At 46.5% G+C, this 19,971-nt stretch overlaps 1 protein-coding gene and 1 long non-coding RNA gene across 8 annotated transcripts in view; one reads left to right on the top strand and one right to left on the bottom strand.

Moving 5' to 3' along the window:
- Nucleotides 1-19,971, top strand: part of tmem178bb (transmembrane protein 178Bb) — a 367,927-nt gene that overhangs the window by 335,891 nt on the left and 12,065 nt on the right. For all 6 annotated transcript variants that reach the window (XM_069903213.1, XM_069903212.1, XM_069903210.1 and 3 more), the window contains one exon: nt 13,070-13,207. In XM_069903213.1, coding sequence (XP_069759314.1) covers nt 13,070-13,207 — 138 coding nt within the window. The remainder of the gene's footprint in view (nt 1-13,069; nt 13,208-19,971) is intronic.
- LOC138745527 (uncharacterized) lies at nt 116-12,054 on the bottom strand. Of its 2 annotated transcripts, none has more exons than XR_011346322.1 (3): nt 12,021-12,054; nt 4,726-4,850; nt 116-560 (listed from the first exon to the last, which is right to left on the bottom strand). It is a non-coding gene; the product is annotated as an uncharacterized lncRNA (long non-coding RNA). The 2 variants fall into 2 exon arrangements; XR_011346323.1 differs by lacking the exon at nt 12,021-12,054 and adding an exon at nt 11,890-11,916.

Genomic DNA, 19,971 nt, shown 5'->3' with positions numbered 1-19,971 from the left:
TAGAGCAATAAATCCTGCTTTGCCAGTGACATCCACATCTTAAAACCCAATTAAAAACCTTCACTTTGTTTATTTACTCTGAAAACTTAATGTAATATCAATCACAGAGGTCATATTGACATAACTTTCACGTGCACTTATCAGCACTGAATATTTAATACACAGGACAATCCTTAGTTTTGAGAATGTGGTGATAGATTATGTGCAAATGTACTAAATATGCTTTAATTAGCTTTTGGATGAACTTTTCTTGACCTTGTGATGTCAACTAGTCTCTTCTGAGATGGGAGGGACCAGCCCAAGGACGAGGCAGTTTCCACTAGAGCCAATGTTATATGTTTTTCCTCAGCTGTCCTGCTGTATTTCAGTTGGAATTTCCAAGAACGCCTCAGGGCTTTTTTTTAAAGCAGCAGTTTAAAATTCATCATGAGGACTGCCTGCAGAGATCCAGCACCACTTATCCATGATAATTGCAAACCATCGAAACAAAACTGCAGGTGCTAGAGACATGAAGTGAAGGCAGCCAAATGTTGGAGATACTCAGCAGGTCAAGGCAGCATCTGTGTAAAGAGAAGCAGAGTTAATGTCTCAGGTCTGAGACCCTTCCTCTTTCTTGAAACTGAGAAAGAAAGAGGGAGGGAGGGAGGGAGGGAGAGAGAAAGAAAATGAGACAGAAGAGAGAAAGGGAGAGGAGAGAGGGAGGAAAAAGGGGAAAGCAAGTTGGATTTCAATGGCAGCAAAGATGTGCAAGCAATGGATAGGACAATGGAAATAGCTCTGACCAAAGTTCGTTTAAGTTAACCTATTTGGTTTCACCTCATTAGAGATATTCCTTTGGTCCTATCAATTCCTCCTCACCTAAAATTAATTTGTTTTCTCTCTATCCCATCTCTGGAAAAGTTGGCCAGGATTTGAAATGTTATCTATGCTTCTTGAGTCCATAATAGTAGGGAGTAGTCCTCCCAACTCACCCCACCTCTCTCCCAGCAATCCATTTGACGAAGTGCGCACAGAGCCAAATCTTAGACACTTGAAATATGAGGACATGAACTGTCCAACAGTTTGACATTGAAATTAGGAAGCACATTGACGCATTAAGAATGTTAGAAATCAGAAAATTGTTCATCCAAAACATCGTTGCCAGTTGTGGGAGAGTAAAGCCTCATAATAAAAGTTTAGCCCTTGAGAACAGAGATGAGGAGAAGTTTCTTTAGCCAGGGGATGGTGAATCTGTGGAATTTATTGCCACAGACGGCTGCGGAGACCAAGTCATTGTGTAGATGACTTGGATGAGGTGTGGCATTTTGGAAGGACAAACCAAGAATGGGCATACATGGTAAATGGTCGGGCTCTGAGGAGTGCGGAAGAACAGAGGGACCTGGGAATACAGATAGATAATTCCTGGAAAGTGGTATCACAGTAGATAGGGTTGCAAAGAGAGCTTTTGGCATATTGAGTATAGGACTTGGGATGTTATGGCAAAGATGTTTAAGGCATTGCTGAGACCAAATTTGGAGTATTGCATGCAGTTTCAGTCACCTAACCAAACAAAAGATAGCAATAAGATTGAAAATGTGTAGAGTTTTATTAGGATGTTGCTGGGACTTCAAGAACTGAGTTACAAGGAAAGAATAATCAGGCTAGGACTTTATTCCCTGTAGATTTGATAGAGGTATTTAAAATTATAAGGGGCATAGACAGAGTAAATATAGGTAGGCTTTTTCCACTGAGGCTTGGTGAGATACAAACCAGAGGACACGTGTTCAGGGCAAAAGGGGAAAGGTTTAGGTGGAACATTAGGGGAAACTTCATCACACAGCTAGTTTTGTGAGTGTGGAACCAGCTGCGAGCTGAATGTGGACTCACTTTTCATATTTAAGAAAAGTTTGGTCAGGTACATGGATGGGAAAGTTATGGAGGGCTATGGGACTAGGCAAAATAATAGTTTGGCGCAGGCAAGAAGGGCAAAAGGGCCTGTTTTCTGTACTCTAATGTTGTATGGTTCTAGATTTAAAGTGGCAGTCGATATATTCTTGATCAGTAAGGGTGTCAAGGGTTATGGGGAGAAGGCAGGAAAAGGGGGCTGAGGAAAAATACATCAGCCATGATTTGAATGGCTGAGCAGAATCGACAGGCCAACCTGCCTAATTCAGCTCTGATTTCATATGGTTATGGGTTAGGGGCTGTCACTTGGGTGTTTCAAGTGTAAGATGGATAGATTTTGTCAGCCAAGCAATTTGGAGTTGAGATCCACATCAGTCTTGATGTAACTGACTGACAGAACAGGCTCAAGGCCCTGAGTGTCCACAGTCTGGAAGAATGGCCATTCCACGGCTATCATTAATGGGTTCACCTCATAATCACAGTTTCCCTTACAGCTCTGGCTAAGTTACAGCAGCTCCTTATCTGAAGACTTGCCTTGGGTTAATCTGACTCTGCCTTGTCTACTGAAAGATAGAACGGGAACAGCTCCAAACTCAAAATAAATGACACTGCGAAAACGAGCTTTTTGAGATCATTGACCTTCCCTGATGATTTACGATGTTAAGTATTTAATTCCACTGCATATCTGACACAAGCCTGCTTCCTCAGATTCAATCTCCTGCCTCCCTTGCCAACTCCTTTATGCTGTTTGTCAGCTGAATATTGCATGTCAAACAGAGGGATAATCACACATTGAAGAAATCAGACTGCACTTGATCAGTGGGATAAAAGGCGTGACCAGACTGTGTGATATCATTATCAGTCTGTGGTCTGGAGGTATGTGATGAATCTTCATACAAAAATTCCAAACTTCCTCTTTCAATAACCTTTTTTGGGCCTGGTGGGTGACTTGTTCATCAATAGGGTCATGGACATGAATATGCCCGAGTGAGAATAGCTAATGTCTGTGGAGGAGAGAATAGAAGAGGTCTCTTGTATTCTGCAGCAGTAGTCAGCAATATATGAAACCAGGTGATCCAAGCCACCTGTGTTCCTTTCTTGCTCCTTCTGATTCTACTCAGGTCCTTTCATCACCCAAATATGCCCATGTGACCAATTAACCCATATGCTTGTGGGAGGAAACACAGAGCACCTGGAAGAAACCCACGTGGTCACGGAGAGAACGTTCAAACTCCCGACAGAAAGCAGCGTTTTCAAACCTAGGTCCCCGGTGTTGTAGTAGCATTCCACTGACCACTACGTTAAACTTCCTGTAGAAGGCTGTGAATCTCTGGAATTCTCTGGCTTTGGCCCACGAGCCCGTGCCACCCATTTACACCCAATTAACTAACAACCTCCGATACGTTTCAAACGGTGGGAGGAAACTGGAGCTCCTGAAGGAAGCCCATGCAAATACGGGGAGAATGTACAAACTCCTTACAAGCAGTGCAGGATTTGAGCCCCTGTCCCAATCGTGGACGCTGTAACGGCATTGTACTAACTGCTGCCCGTACCGCCTGGTACTTTAAGTTAGAGATAGATAAATATTTCAGAGATTGAGGAATTGAAGGATTTGGAGAACTGATGTAGAAGGGGAGTTGAGGCCAGTATAGATCAGCCATGATCATGTTGAATGGCAGGGCAGGTTTGAGGAGTCTGGCAGTCTACTCATGATTAAATGGTTCAGTTGGGAATGTATAGCAAGTCTAGAACACTTTATCACTGGCATTAATCCTCTAAATCCCACTAACATCACCCTCTGTCACCTGCCACCCGTTATTAACTCCTGCATTTCCACACGCTGTTCATCGTACTTTGAAATGTGTCTTCTTAGAGGTTCCACACCACACAACTGGCTAACATTACCTGGATCATCTCTGCCTCAAAGGAGATGCCACACCAATTCCTTCTGACCTGTGGTGTAAATGATTGCTCTATTACAATGTAATCTTGCAATACACACAAGTGCTGGAGAAACTCAGCAGGTCACGCAGCATCCGTTGGAAGTAAAAGGTGACCAACATTTCAGGCCTCAGCCCTTCATTGGGAAAACAGAAAAACAGATGGACATCTGAATTAAAAGGTCTGGGGAGGAAAAGGAGAGGAAGAGAGGAAGGGAGGGGGCAGGGTGAGGAGCACAGGCTAACAGGTACAAGGTAATCGATGAATACAGATGGAAGGGTAGAAAAGAAAGAAGCTTAGAAGTGATGGAAAAGAGCAGAGGGCTAAGACCCAACATGCTGAGTTTCTCCAGCACATTTATGCAATGCACATAACCCTAGCATCTGCAGATTTTCTTGTTTAACCACGTTTTTATCTTCCCTTTGTTGCCAAAGGGGATAGATAAGGGGAACGAAAAAGGTGCCTCGGGATGTCCGAAAGCAGGTCACAGCCATGAAATATTTGCTATAGGGATAAAGTGGCAGGTAATTTGCTCACGATAAAATCACTCAAACTATAATGAAAAAGATTGAGTGAAACAGAAAGGCCTGCAGACGCTATGATTGTAGCACAATACATGAAGTGCTGGTGAAACTCCAGCAGATCACACACCATCAGTAGGAACTAAAGAGTAAACTGCATTTCGCACCTGGGCCCTGTGGTAGAACGCGGTATTGCGGGCACGTTCCCCACTGAGCTGGGCAGGCTGGCCCGCCTGCTGAATCGGTGGCCCCTCCCCTTAAGACCCCTAATAAAGGCCAAGAGCCCTAGTCTCCTCCCCCATACCCACCCTTGGACCTGAGCCAGCAGCATGCTGAGGCCTGCTTGGATCTTTAGATCCATAAAGCCTTTGGCCCTTACTTCGTGTCCGTGAGTGGTCATTGATCACGCTACAGGCCCTCTGCCCCTGAAGAAGATCTGTTGATGCACAAAATCGAGCACAGATCAGGAGGCCAGAGGGAACTTCCCAATCTCCTTTTGGAAGGCTGTAGAGAAAAGATAATGGTGATGAGTTTATTGTCATATACATAAGTACAATGAACATGAGTACTAACATTCTTACTGCAGCTGCATGGGTACCTTACAAAAAACAAGTATAAATTAAACGAACTCAAGTTAACACCTCAAGAGGAAATATATAAAAGGGATTGATTAATTGTTACAAAATATATGTTGTTACAATAGTGCAGTTAGTTTTAGGTAATACATTGGGTCAAGAACCAGAGGGCTGTTGGGAAGAAAAACTTCTTGAACCTAGAGGTGCTGGACTTCAGGTTGTGACCAGGATGATGAGGATCCTGTATGATGATGGCTGCCTCTCTGAGGCAGCGCACCACATAGATGTCTTCAGTGGATAGGCGGTCAATCCCACGATGGATTTGGCTAGGTTCTGCCTGTTTCCACATTCCCGGGCAGTCAAGTTTTCAAATCAGGCCATGATGCAACCATGGCCCACCTAGCTGAGGTTCGATATTTAATCTCTGATGCACCATCAGTAACTCTAAAACACTAGAAGTTAAGTAAAACGGATAGGTTTTTATTAGCAATAGAATGAGGGCATGGCCATGCTGGTTGACTGTCCTGAACTGGGGAGGGGGCTGTGGGGCAGTCACCTTTATTCAGGAGTCTGTGGGATAAGCCACAGGTACAGTCGGCCAAGGGGTGTGTCCAGACAGCTAAACATACATACAGTGGTTTACCACAATGACCTTAGAAGGTAGAGGCATTTGTGTGTTAGCTTCACAGTTGCCTCGAGGAGATCCCCAGGAATTGTCTGTTTTCATCTCCATTTGTTCTTGGGCTGCATTCAGCCAGTGGAAGTTATCTCAGCATCAAAGGCCCAGGTTCAATGCTCACCTCAGGTGTTGTCTGCCTGGAGTTGGCACGTTCACCTTTTGACCATGTGGGCTTCCTTCAGGAGCTCTGGTTTCTTCCCACATCCTGAAGACGTGTGACTTGGTGGGTTAATTGGCTGCTTTGAGTTACCTCCAGTGCTAGGAGAATCAATTGGATATTAATGGGCTTCGGGGAGAAAAAGGGCTGTGCCGAAAAGAAGTAAAGGAATAGGATGGAGAGGTTTATTGAGGGCTGGCATAAGCCTGAGGGGCTGAACTGCCTCTTTCTGTGCTGTGAGGAATTATCGGCCATCTCTAGCTGCCCGTGAGAAAGTTGAACCCTAACGTGCTGGTATAACAGTGCATCTTCTCAGTGCTTTTCAAAGGGTGCTCTTTGGATGGTCTTGTCAGAATCTTTAGATCTCCCTGAGAGGGTTTTGGCTTCACAACTCTCTTTCACCAGACAGCAATCCTGTCAACACAGCTCTCTCAGGGTGTGCCTTGACCCTCTGGTCAGGCTTAGATCCTGGAGCCCTTGTGTTTCTGACCCAGGGCAAATCAACTGATGAAGTCTAGTTTATTGTCATCTGATTGTACAAGTACAACCTGACGATACAACATTCTCCGGTCCTCAGGGCAAAACATGCAGACACACGACCAGACTTAACACACATACAGACAAACAATACACATGCAGGACAGGTAGTCATATATACACATAAATAAATAAATGTTGTTTCATGAATATGAGTCTCGGCTGGTTAGTGTGAGCAGTTCCTATGGTCGTTCAGCATTTTCACTGCCCATGGGAAGAAGCTGTTCCTCAGCCTGGTGGTGCTGGCTCTGATCCTCCTGTATCTCTTTCCTGACGGGAGCATCTGAAAGATGCTGTTTGCAGGGCGGAAGGGGTACTCAATTATTTTGCATGTCCTCTTCGGACAACGATCTCGGTAGATCCCATTGAGGGGTAAGGGAGGGAGACTCTAGTGACGCTCTCGCTCTCTTTTATGATCCTGAGAGGTACGATGGTCCTGTCATCACTGGGCACTGTCACCCTGATCTCCTCCAGTTCATTTCTATTTGCACTGTTTGGATCATAACTGCAACCTGATAGCTCATGCCCACTTTTACCAAGAACAGCTTTTCATTAGAATCATAGAGTGATACAGTGTGGAAACAGGCCCTTCAGCCCACCCCGCCCATGCCGACGCACACTAGTTGGCTCCCACCCACACTAGTCCCACCTGCCTGCATTCAGCCTATTTCCCTCTAAACCTATCTTATACAGGTATCTTCCCTAATTTTTCTTAAATATTGCAAAAGTAGCTGCTTCAACTGCCTCTTCCAGGAGCCTCATCCCATACACAAGCCACACTCTGCGTAAAATAGTTACCTCTCAGGTTCCTGCTAAATCTCCCCCCACCCCTCGCTCACATTAAACCTACATCCTCTGGTTACTGATTCTCCCACTCAAAAGGCTCTGCTTTCATCTCTCATGATTTTGTGCATCACTATGAGATCACAACTCATCCTCCTGTCCTCCAAGGAACAAAGCCCCAGCCTGCTCAGCCTCTCCCTGCAGCTCAGGACCCCGAGTCCTGGCAATGTCCTCGTCAATCTCCACTGCACCCTCTCCAGTTCGACAACATCCTTTTTTTACAGCATGGTGACCAAAAGTAAATTCCAAATTGGGTATTTGTAGATAATTTTGCATTGAGGTGAATTGAAATGCCGAAGCTGTCCCACAAGCATTTGAATTTGCACGCTTTGGTCGACCGGTCCAATAACATAAATGTTACCCTGCACAAAGCTTCCATTTGGTTTCTAGTAGCTTTGTCTTTATTGCAAATCTCTGTGCTTGGATTCACTTAGTTTCATAAATGTAATAATACTGTCAGCAAGATACTTCATTTCTCATTTTATATGGCAGCATTTAATTAATGTCAAGGCCCTAATTAAGCAGTTCTGAATTATACTCTAGGGAGGTGGGCACCGTTCCCTTCAACATTCAATCCTCCAACACTTTTATGATCCAGTGTTGGAAAATAGGTAACAGAGAGAGGTTAAAAAGAAATCAACTCATGGGGTTTTGGAGAGAGCAGACTTGGGTTCAGCTGTGGCGCTGACTGTGATTGGGTGTCTTCTTGGTTGGAGAAGCCTCAAGCAAATGACTGCTTACATTCATGCAGCACCGGTCACTTTGGGTGACTGTGACCCTGACCTCCAGGGGCCAGTCCATGCACAGGTGTGAGATCACCGTGCCAGTGCTGTTTGGGGAGGCACAACCCAACAGTCACTGGTGTCAGTCTGCTGGAATAGCCAACGTCATTGTGTCGTGTCAGTTGGCAGTGATATCTGGGGAGGGGGAAGAATAACATGGGATTATAGGTGCCTGATGGTCAGTGAAGACCTGGTGGCCCAAAGGGCCATCTATCCTGCTACATTCATGTCAACTTCTGTTATTGAGAGGTGGGGAGGGAACATTAAGCTGACACTCCAGCCAAGAGATGCCTTTCCACAACCCCAGTGTCCAATCAAATACCAGCTTTACCCTGAGCAGAGGGCTACTGCACACAATTCCAGTCTGGCTCATTGGTGGGATCTTCATTAATCTTGTCACTGAGAGATAGCTCATGCCTCTTTAACCTCACTCCTTACAGCATCCCTAGCTTTACCAGTTCCTCAAATGGTGCTATTTACTGGGGCCACACTCAGACTCCATTGTCTCCCCACTGAGCTGTGATCTCAAACCTGTGCGTGGACTGGCCCCTGGAAGTCAGGGTCACAGTCACCCAAAGCTTCTTCACCTCCAAGCAGCTTCCACTAACCTCCTTCACTTGCTGCTCACTGCACCATTAAGCAAGGCCACCTGAACCCCAAACTCACAAGAGAAGTCAGCTTTGCCCCTCAGCAGCAGGCAGGAGATGTACAGATATTGCAACCATCCCAAAAATGCATCTATTCAGAGCTCACAGAGTGATCTTCCTTATTGTTAACGTCTTGAAGGTCTCGTGGGCCCCTCGTGCAAAGAACACACCTCTTCTGCACCAGTATCCTGGAAAGGGTAGGAGAGTCCTTTGGGAGCATTCCCTACCAATTCAAACACTGCTGTATCCATTCAATTAGCAATACACCCAAGTAGCAGGAAGAATGCTGACAGTACAGTGCAGTGTAACTCAATGGAAAACTTTGTACACAGTGTAGCATTAAAGAGGGAAGCACACCAGTGCTGTTCCTTGGATCTGTTTGGAACTCTAGGGTAACCCCTGAGAATGTAAAGCCATTTTTTGACTCTTGTAACCCCTTCAGGTGCATGGAAAAGATCCCATTGTACACAAAATTACACACAGCTCTGCTCATGTCCCAGTCAGTACCAATCCCACAGTGCCCAATAAACATTAGGGCCCCAGTTATTTTAGAGTATTTTTTTTAAATTTAGACATACAACATGGTAACAGGCCATTTCAGCCCATGCCTCCATGCCGCTAATTAATCTACACTCCCAGAATGTTTTGAATGGTGAGAGGAAACTGGAGCTCCTGGGGAAAACCCAGGCAGATACGGGGAGAACGTACAAACTCCTTATAGACAGCGCCAAATTCGAACCCCAGTCCCAATCGCTGGCGCTGTAAAGACATTGTGCCAACTGTGCTCCCCATGTTATCACATTATCACATAATATCACGCAACATTTTGCATAACCTCACTGTAGTACATTGGCTGCAAACCTTTTGCAGGCGAGTTTTCACCCCACGTGCAGGTAAAATGGCTGCAGTGTTTATCAATATGCGGGGCCGAACCAGTCTAAGACAAGAGCAGGTTTAGCAAGCAGCAGAAGGTGGGGTGGCTTGTTAAAAGCTTACCTTAGAATTGTAGCCTCCTGTCCCTCAAAAGTGGGGGAGGGGAGGTGTATTTAAAAGCAGGAACTTCTTGTGAAGTCAGTAAAGGAGGCTGTTTCCAGAGGCTGGGGGAAATATGCTAATAAAGATGGTTAAGGAAACAGGTTACAGGAACCAAAACAGTTTGAAACGTTGAGTGGCAGTGATTTGATCTGCAACTGTTGGATATGTTGGTGGGTATAGGTTGAGCTGTAGCTTACAAAAGAGAATCAAGGAACTGCGTGAAGAAGTAACAGCATTCCAGCGATGCAGGGAAGGGGTGGGAAAGGCACTGGATGGATTGTTTTTTGAAAAAGCCAGTGGCCAGCCCACTGTCATGTTGCTCTTTTATATATTTTGGGGGTGATATTGGATTTTACAAGTACTCACTTCCTTGCCCAGATACTGTGAATTTCCCTAATGCATTCAGACCTTCTCAGAAACACCAGGAGTTGGAAAGTTTTGGGAATTGCTATGGGGATAGACCACAGGGGATCCAGGAAAGCAACCAGGCAGCACAAAGGTGGTGGCATGTTTGCACACCTAATTGCCACCTAAAGACTTAAGGGTTGCCAATTCCAATTGAACCCATTTCTGTCCTTTCAACTCTCACCTGCAAATTCCCCACCCATGCACCCCTGCCATTTGTCATTTGATTACACCCATCCTAAGGGCACACACCACCTCCCCAACCAATTGGAAACTGATTGGAGACCGCTGGAGACTTGGTGAAGGCATCCGGTCTGAAATGTCGATCATTTTGTGGTGATATGTAATTACACCACTAGGTCACCAGGGGTCATCCCGGTGACCTTGTATATAAAGCAGTCCAGAGCTACAGTCTCGCCTTCCAGGTTTGTCTTGCAGAGCGGCAAGACCTCTGAGTGTACATTTTTCTTTCTTTGGCTTGGCTTCGCGGACGAAGATTTATGGAGGGGGTAAAAAGTCCACGTCAGCTGCAGGCTCGTTTGTGGCTGACCAGTCCGATGCGGGACAGGCAGACACGATTGCAGCGGTTGCAAGGGAAAATTGGTTGGTTGGGGTTGGGTGTTGGGTTTTTCCTCCTTTGCCTTTTGTCAGTGAGGTGGGCTCTGCGGTCTTCTTCAAAGGAGGCTGCTGCCCGCCAAACTGTGAGGCGCCAAGATGCACGGTTTGAGGCGTTATCAGCCCACTGGCGGTGGTCAATGTGGCAGGCACCAAGAGATTTCTTTAGGCAGTCCTTGTACCTTTTCTTTGGTGCACCTCTGTCACGGTGGCCAGTGGAGAGCTCGCCATATAATACGATCTTGGGAAGGCGATGGTCCTCCATTCTGGAGACGTGACCCATCCAGCGCAGCTGGATCTTCAGCAGCGTGGACTCGATGCTGTCGACCTCTGCCATCTCGAGTACCTCGACGTTAGGGGTGTGAGCGCTCCAATGGATGTTGAGGATGGAGCGGAGACAACGCTGGTGGAAGCGTTCTAGGAGCCGTAGGTGGTGCCGGTAGAGGACCCATGATTCGGAGCCGAACAGGAGTGTGGGTGTACATATTAGTTTATTAAAGCTATCTTATACTCGCACTACTGGTGCAGTTATTGTCAGTACACATTCTTCTTCTCCCACTGAAGCTGCATAACTCATTGAGTTCCTTCAGCTCTGGAAACTGATCAAGCTCTTCACTTCCTCTTTCTTCTCTCTATCACCAGCACCAATAATGAAAACAGAATATGATGGAAACACTCAGCAGGTCAGGAAGGGAAACAGCTCATGTTTCAGGTCGTAAATCCTTTGACAGAATTGGGAAGGAGACAAAAGGCTCTTTTAAACTATGTAGCACCTGGCAGCCCTTCTGGGACCTGGGTACGATTACTGGGGCAAAGGTGCTGGGAGCACCTTTTAAACTGCAGGGGGATTGAACCATTAAATCGCCAACCCAGCAATTTAAGGGGGATCCTGCCTCCGTGATGATGCGGTAAGTGGCGCACCATGCACTCACGGAACTAAAGGTAGTTAGTTTCCCCCGTCCCCCACTGGCCATCAGTCACACCCTCTGTCAGTCACTCCTCCATTAGTCACCACCCACCGTCCAACACCATCACCCCAGTAGTCACCCTCCCCCCTTCAGTCGCCTCCTCCACCATCAATCGACACCCACCCCATCAATCGTGTGCCCCCCCCCCACCCCCAGCAATGTTCCACTGCTGTGAATGTCGAGCCGTCATTGCGGACCGGAGTGGCATTCACAGCAATGGCAGTTTGTGGCTCCCGCTTCTCCCACCCCCACCCCCCCATGGCAGCGATTTCTACCCTCCGCGGTGGCAACCTCTCTCACCTCGCACAGCAGCTACCTCTCTCCCCCTTCCACCCACAGCAGCGACCTCTCCCCCCATGAGAGTGACCTCACTCCCCCAATTGTGGCTCCCACCACCTCGTGGCAGCGACTCTCCCAGCAACCCCACCCACCTGGGCACTGCAGCAGTGACCCCTCTTTCCCCCTGATCGTGCCAGGAATTTCAGCCCAAGGGTTTCCCTGTGATGCCAGTGTGCAAGTGTTGACATCACAGGAGTAACCAGGTCGGCCATTTTCCTGTTCAAGTCACCAGTGGATGTGACCTAGTTAAGTTTAACTGGGTTCCCTGGCTACATCTGAGGTAAGTGAGGGACCTGGTTGGATTAGGACCACGCAGACTGGGTCGGACTCTTTCTAACTGCCGTGTGAGTGGGGCACTAACTGGGCAAATTGCCTGGTGAACCCCATTTTACACAGCAGTTTGAAAGGGCCTAAAAGGAGCTCATTACATTGCAGGCAGGGAGGGGAGGATGTCACTCATAGTGTAACCATGGGGACAATCTATGAAAGGCTATCTTCTCAGTGAGTGAATGGGAGCAGTTAGAGGATGAGAACATTGACAAAGGAATGTAGATGTTGCAAAATAAAGAGCAGGGCTTCTTCCCTAGTGGGTCAGCCTGGGATTGCCTTCCACTCTTAGAGAGAAAAAGAATGGTATGGTTAGCATAATGGTTAGTGCAACGCTGCCATAGCACCAGCGACCTGGCTTTGAATCTAGAGCATTCGGTAAGGAGTTTGTGCGTTCTTCCCTTGTCCGTGTGGGTTTCCTCCGGGTGCTCCAGTTCCCTCCCACCCTGCAAAAATATATGGACTGTTTAGGTTAATTGGTGTATTTGAACGGCTTGGGCTTGTGGGCCAGAAGGGCCTGTTACCGTGCTGTTTGTCTAACAAGTTGAACCTTCTGGATTTGATATTGAATTCTACAGCTTCAGATAACTTGATTTCCCTCTGCATCTGTTGTCTGTTTGTGATAGGGACTGACTGTGCTTTGGGGTCTGTGTGTCCAGGTCAGTCTTCCCAAGACCAGATAATATTGCATTCACAGGAGTGCAAGAGGCTATGGACCAAATGCAGATAGATAGGATTCGCATGCGTACATGAGTCACCCAGGCCTTCTCTTGCTAAGCTTAATGAGCCTTGCCTTCTCTCTTTCCCTCCACAGATCTCCGTCGGATGACAGCTGGATTCATGGGAATGGCAGTCGCCATCATCCTCTTTGGCTGGATAATCGGGATCCTTGGCTGCTGTTGGGATCGGGGGCTGATGCAGTATGTGGCTGGCTTACTGTTCCTGATGGGAGGTAAGGTTGTCCATCCAGTTGAAGGATTCCCAGGCAAAGATACTACAGGAGAAAGAAATCCGACCACACATCAAAAATTCTGCAAGGGTTCAATGAGTTAAGCAGTGAGAAGCAGATTAATTCTGTTTGGGGTTGATGCTCTTGCATCTGGACACTCTAGCCCTTGTTACACAGAGATCCTGCAATACAGCCATAAAGAAGACCAGCCATTAAGCCGACTTTGCAGGCCTAATGCGATTCAGCACTGTGACTACTTCTGCTGCCGGCTTAAAGGCTGGTCAACAATGAACCCACATTCCGTGTTCATACGTTTTACACAGAGTGGAATAAAGGCGCAGTATTCCTGCCTTGAAGAGGTTGTGTGTAAAAGGGGCTTATGACTCCATAGGGGGGTTATTGTATTCCCACCTTTAAACCAGCAGTGGAGGTTCAGTGTAAAAAAGCAAAGCCGGCTTAATGACTGGTCTTCTTTACGGCAGTATTGCAGCATCTCTGTGTAACAAGGGCTTATGATGGTCATTCATCATAAGGTCTTGAGACACTCAGGGGGAAGCTGAATGCCCTCTTGGGCATTAGGAATGGACAGTAGTTATCAGCTTGCATCAGAGAGGAACTGCTTCTCCCATGGAGCAGTGAATCAGTGAATTTAATCAAGAAAGTCTGTAGATGCTGGGGTTAAGTCCAATACACAAACGTGCCGGAGGAACTCAGCAGGACATACAGTATCCAAAGAAAGCAAAGCCCAGGCCCAAGACATTGGTTGCCCTTAACATCCTATGGATGCTGCATGACCTGCTGAGTTTCTCCAGTACGTTTGTGTATTGTAGTGAATGTGTGGAATTCTCTGTCCAAGGAAGTAGTAGAGGTGGCCTCATTGAACAGTTAAGCAGATTTTTGAACAGCAGGAGAATTAAGGGTTATGGATGGGTAAGTGGAACTGAATCCATGGCCAGAGCAGCCATGATCTTGCTGAACGGCCAAGCAGGCTCGAAGGGTCAGATGGCCGACTTCTGCTTCTATTCCTTATGTTTCCATGTCGTCATCGATACTCAGATCCTGAATTAAAATGTAAGGTACAAATGCAATGTAGATCTGAAGGCAAGGTTCCATTCTGGAAGGTGAACCAGACAAAAACAGAGGCTGAAGGGGATAAAATGATCTGCGAGTCACACTGAGACAGATGACAGAAATAGGCCTTTTCAGGGAAATTGGCAGCACTGAAGGGAATGAAAAAAATCACTGCTGCTTTTACATCATCTTGCTGGTGCCAGTTCGAAAATAACAACCAAGCGGCAAGTGGTGGAAATCGAAATTGACTTGAGAGAAACAGAAGATAGTAAATGAAATGGTTTGGGCGCAGTGCTTCTGGGATGGGTAATCTAAGATATGGAATGTGGTGGCAAGGTAGGAAATCAAGTTCAGTAAAATCTTTTAATCTGAAGGATTTTGACTCGATAAAATAGCTGGCAAACTTCTGGTTAAAAAGCTTGCTAATTTCACCTATGACAGTGAAGGAAACCTTTTATTCAACATTGATTGGCCTCAGGTCACCTTCACATATGCTTTACGTATGACATTGGAGGCCTGTCAGCCCATTGAGTCCATGCTAGCTCACACAGCATTCCGTCGCTAACCTCTTTATTTCCCATCAATTATCCAACCCCTCCCAGATTCAGAGACTCATCTTAGAACCATACACTACAGCACAGAAACAGGGCCTTCAGTCCAACTAATCTGTGCCAAACTATTATTCTACTGTCCCATTGCCCTGCACGTGTCATGTATAGCAACATACCTTTTCAAAATTTTACCTTCGAGGCAACAGGCCTTTCAGGACCAAGAGCCCGTGCTGCCTAAACACACACGTGTGACTACTAACCTTTGGAATGTGGGAGGAAACCAGAGCACTTGGAGCAAACCCACGCGGTGACAGGGAGAACGTGCAAACTCCTTACAGACAGCACTGGATTCAAATCCAAGTCGCTGGTGCTGTAATAGCTAACCGTGCCACCCAATGAGAGAATTTGTTTAGCGAGTAAACCAGGTCACAGTACAACAAAGAAGGTCCAGCACAAATGTGCAGAGAGTGATGAGTTGATACAAAGCAAAGGCAACATTATTTCACTATTTTGGGGTTCATTCAAGAGTCTGATCACAGCAGGACTGAAACGTGCACAGTCCTGTGTGTCTGAAGTCAGAAGGATATATTGGGTAGGTGTGGTGACCCACCGGAGAGGCTTGTTGAGGTAAATTACCTTCTCCTGCTCACATCATTGGTTGCAAGCTGCAGGCTGATTGAAAGCCTGTAGGTGTGGTTGTCAGAGCTAATGACCTGCAAAGGGCAACCGATGGAGGCTTAAATCAATCAGCTCCCTGCCAACCTACTGATCCATCGCTGAACAAGCAATGAGAGACAGCAGAAAGTGCTCCTCGAAGCAATAGCTTTGTTCAATTGACAACCAAGAGGAAGCCACATCCTCACAGTCACCTGTCAATCCGGCCAATCACAAGCAGCTGAGTTGTTGCTCGACAACTAGCAGAGGAATGAGCCCCATTTAAATGAGCCTCTGGGCAGGGGAATATCCTGTTTAAAGTGATTCCTCGATGCCAAGGGGTGCTGAAAAGAGGATTGGCAATGGTAGGAGCTCTCCAGCAGGTCCACGGAGGCAGCAGATATTGAAGTTCAACAAACCCAGCCAGTGTTATCCCAGTTCAAACCAAGTGGGAAAGTTTTGTTTCGGCTTCTAGATACCAACCCAGGACCAGAGAACATAGCCTCAGAACATAAATTCCTCCCATTAGAGCATAGATGAGGAGGAAATTCTTCATCCAGAGAATGGTGAATTTGTGGAATTCATTGCCGTGGATGCATGTGGAGGCCAAGTCAATGGGTATAGTTAAGATGGTGGTAGATAGGTTCGCGATTAGGAAGGAAATCAAGAGTTAAGGGGGAAGGCAGAAGAATGGGATCGATAGTATATCAGCTATGATGGAATGGTGTGGCGGAATGACCTAATACTGCTCCTCAAGTCAAGCAAAGGTCAACCATACACCAATCTCTGAACCTGGATGCCAATCCAGCAGCAAATATAACCCAAACACCAGCTCCAGAAGCTGGTACCAACCCCAGTTACCAACCCAGCAGCAGATGTCAATTCCACATACCAACCCTAGATATCTTCAATATCCAGATACCAACCCTGGAACCCAGCCAACTCCTCCCCAGTTTCCAATGCCAATGTTCAATCCCAGATTCCAACTTCAGCACATGAATACCAATCTCCAACTCCAGATACCAAACCGACATGCAATTTAAACACCTGACCTCCCAGATGCCAATATCCCAGATGTCAACCTCAGCATATAGATACCACCTATGTCCTCACATACTATTCCTGTATACCAAATACCCACAATATTCCCATACTAACCCCCTTCTAATAGATACCAACCATGCCCGGCATACCATCCCCACCCCTCGCTTATTTGTATGCCTTCCTAGACACCAACACAGCTCCCAGATGTCAGCCCAAATACCAAATGTACCCAGATACCAGTGCTCCTTCCAGACACAAACTCAAGGTGACCAGACACCAATCTCCAACCCCATAGACATCCCATGTTCCAGCATCCAAATACCAGATCCACCAAAGGTCCCTACTGATCCAGCCAATCCACCCTCTCAGCAGATGACACACCAGACAAAGCACCAACAACAGAGGCAGATACCAAGCTTTCATCCAGGCAAGCTGAGTTCATCATCATGTATATCAGTACAATGTACAGATGCAATGAAATTTTTGCTTGTCTCAGTCAATGCTAATCCTGTCCTCAGACAAAATCATTGGATCAGAGTTAACAGAAGCTGGATGCCAGAAAAATCATCCAGTTTGCAATCATCTTCAGATGGTAAACTACTGATTTCCAATGCCAGCATGTATAAACTACACCAACAGCTCAATCTCAGAGACATATGCCACCATCAACACTGACCTCAGCTATAACCCGTCCCCACCATCAACACTGACCTCAGATACCCACCCCACCATCAATATCAACCTCAGATACCCACCCTACCATCAATATCAACCTCAGATACCCACCCCACCATCAATATCAACCTCAGATACCCACCCTACCATCGACACCAACATCAGATACCCACACCACCATCAACACTGACCTCAGGTATAACCCGTCCCCACCATCAACACTGACCTCAGCTATAACCCGTCCCCACCATCAACACTGACCTCAGATACCCACCCCACCATCAATATCAACCTCAGATACCCACCCTACCATCAATATCAACCTCAGATACCCACCCTACCATCGACACAAACATCAGATACCCACACCACCATCAACACTGACCTCAGCTATAACCCGTCCCCACCATCAACACTGACCTCAGATACCCACCTCACCATCAATATCAACCTCAGATACCCACCCTACCATCAATATCAACCTCAGATACCCACCCTACCATCAATATCAACCTCAGATACCCAGCCTACCATCGACACCAACATCAGATACCCACACCACCATCAACACTGACCTCAGCTATAACCCGTCCCCACCATCAACACTGACCTCAGATACCCACCCCACCATCAATATCAACCTCAGATACCCACCCTACCATCAATATCAACCTCAGATACCCACCCTACCATCAATATCAACCTCAGATACCCACCCTACCATCAACACCAACATCAGATACCCACACCACCATCAACACTGACCTCAGATACCCACCCCACCATCAATATCAACCTCAAATACCCACCCTACCATCGACACCAACATCAGATACCCACACCACCATCAACACTGACCTCAGATGCACTCCCCATCATCAACACTGTCCTCAGATACCACCCCACCATCATCACTGACCTCAGATACTCACCTGACCATCAATGCTGACCTCAGATGCAAATGCCACCATCAACACTGATCTCAGATACCCATCCCACCATCAACACCAACCTCAGATACCCACCCCACTATCAATACCGACCTACATACCCTCCCCACCATCAACACTGACCTCAGATACAAACCCCACCAACACCGACCTCAGATACCCACCCCACCATCAACATCGACCTCAGATGTCCACCCCAGACACAAACCTCACTATCGGAAGACATATTTTACTTCCAAATGCCACCAGTAAGGTTTCAATGTCACTTAAGACCCCAGTTTTCTGGTCCTTTGAACTTCAGTTAATTCTACTGTCTGAAAATCTAACCCATGTATCACCTTCTGCGTCAAACCCGATGAATGGTGGAACTGTACACCAAGGCAAATCCCAGCTCTCAAAAGTATGAAACTATGTCAGACTTGGATGATTCAGAGGTGGCATGATATTATTTTGTCTGTCTTTCTGATCACCATTTTATAGAAATGGATGGGATTAAGCAAGAGAAGGTGCAGAAAAAATTCCCAAGGATGCTGCGGGCCTGGACAGTCTGAGTTAAGAGGTGTTATAGGCTAGGATGTTTACCTTGGAGAACCTTGCAAGATTTATTGAATCACAGATAAGATGAATGGTCACAGTCTTTTTCCCAGGGTAGGGGAATCTAAAACTAAATGAGTAAGGTGAGAGCGGGAAGGTTTAAACGGGATTTGAGAGGCAACCTTTTCACACAGAGGGCAGTGGTCTGTGGAGCGAGCTGCCGGAGAAAGTGGTATGGTTGGGGACAATTACAATGTTTAAAAGACATTTGGACAGGTTCAAGCAGGGGAGATATTTAGCGGGATTTGTCTAATTGCGGTCAAATAGGATGAGCTCAGGTCGGCACCTTGGTTAGCATGGATGCATTGGGCTGAAGAGCCTGTTTCCTTGCAGTATACTGGCAACTCTGATTCAATGGCATTCAGGCAATCAGAATAACGAACAAAGGTTTTTCTCTTTTAAATCCCTCCATGGCACATTCTGTTCCATATGATACAGACTCGGTTGTTTTTTAATATTCTTGTTCAATCTGTTAGAGTTGAGAAAATCATTTAGATGGTGACATTGGCTGAAGCCACTCAGATTGTGTATCATAATCAGCTGAAACCACATTTTCTTTCTCCCTGAAGGATTATGGATAAATGTATTATCTGTTCTTCGGGTGCCTGGCGCTACCAGTTGATAATATTGATGCTTGGAAAGATGTTTGGGAGATAAAGGCCTTCCAGTAATGAATGTTATGCTCGTCAAAGTAAGCAGGTGTCAGCAGTGGGGAAATGGAACCTTTTGCAAACCCAGAATTCCATGCTCAGACTAAAAAATAACGATAAAGGAAGAGGCAATGGCGCTAGAAATGCATTGTACAGGAATAAAACAAGAGAGGGGACACAGTGGCATCTGTCATCACTGGGTTTGGCCTTTGTGAGTTCATTCTGCCCCTCCAGTCCTGCCAAACCTCCAGCAAAGGTCTTGCAATAGTTGTTAAGACTGACCCCTACATATACAAGGGGCCCAATACCCATTTCAGTCAGGGTTGGTGGATACCTGCCAATCCATTCTATTGGTGTGCGAATCTCTAGTGACAGATGAACGCAGGAGGCTCCTCCCAGCATTGGTCCTTTATCAACCATTGCAATTGGTGACCAGAGGGTCATTTCTGCCCAGGGAAGCCATTGTTACTGGATCGTGCTAAGAATCGAGCACTACCTTCATGAGATGTCGGGACTTGATGGTTGGCATGGATGATGGACCGAAGGGTCTGGTTCTGTGCTCTATGAATCCATATCCA

The sequence above is a fragment of the Narcine bancroftii genome, chromosome 11 (assembly GCF_036971445.1).
Source record: "Narcine bancroftii isolate sNarBan1 chromosome 11, sNarBan1.hap1, whole genome shotgun sequence".
NCBI lineage: Eukaryota > Metazoa > Chordata > Chondrichthyes > Torpediniformes > Narcinidae > Narcine > Narcine bancroftii.
This window is presented reverse-complemented; position numbering and strand designations above follow the sequence as displayed.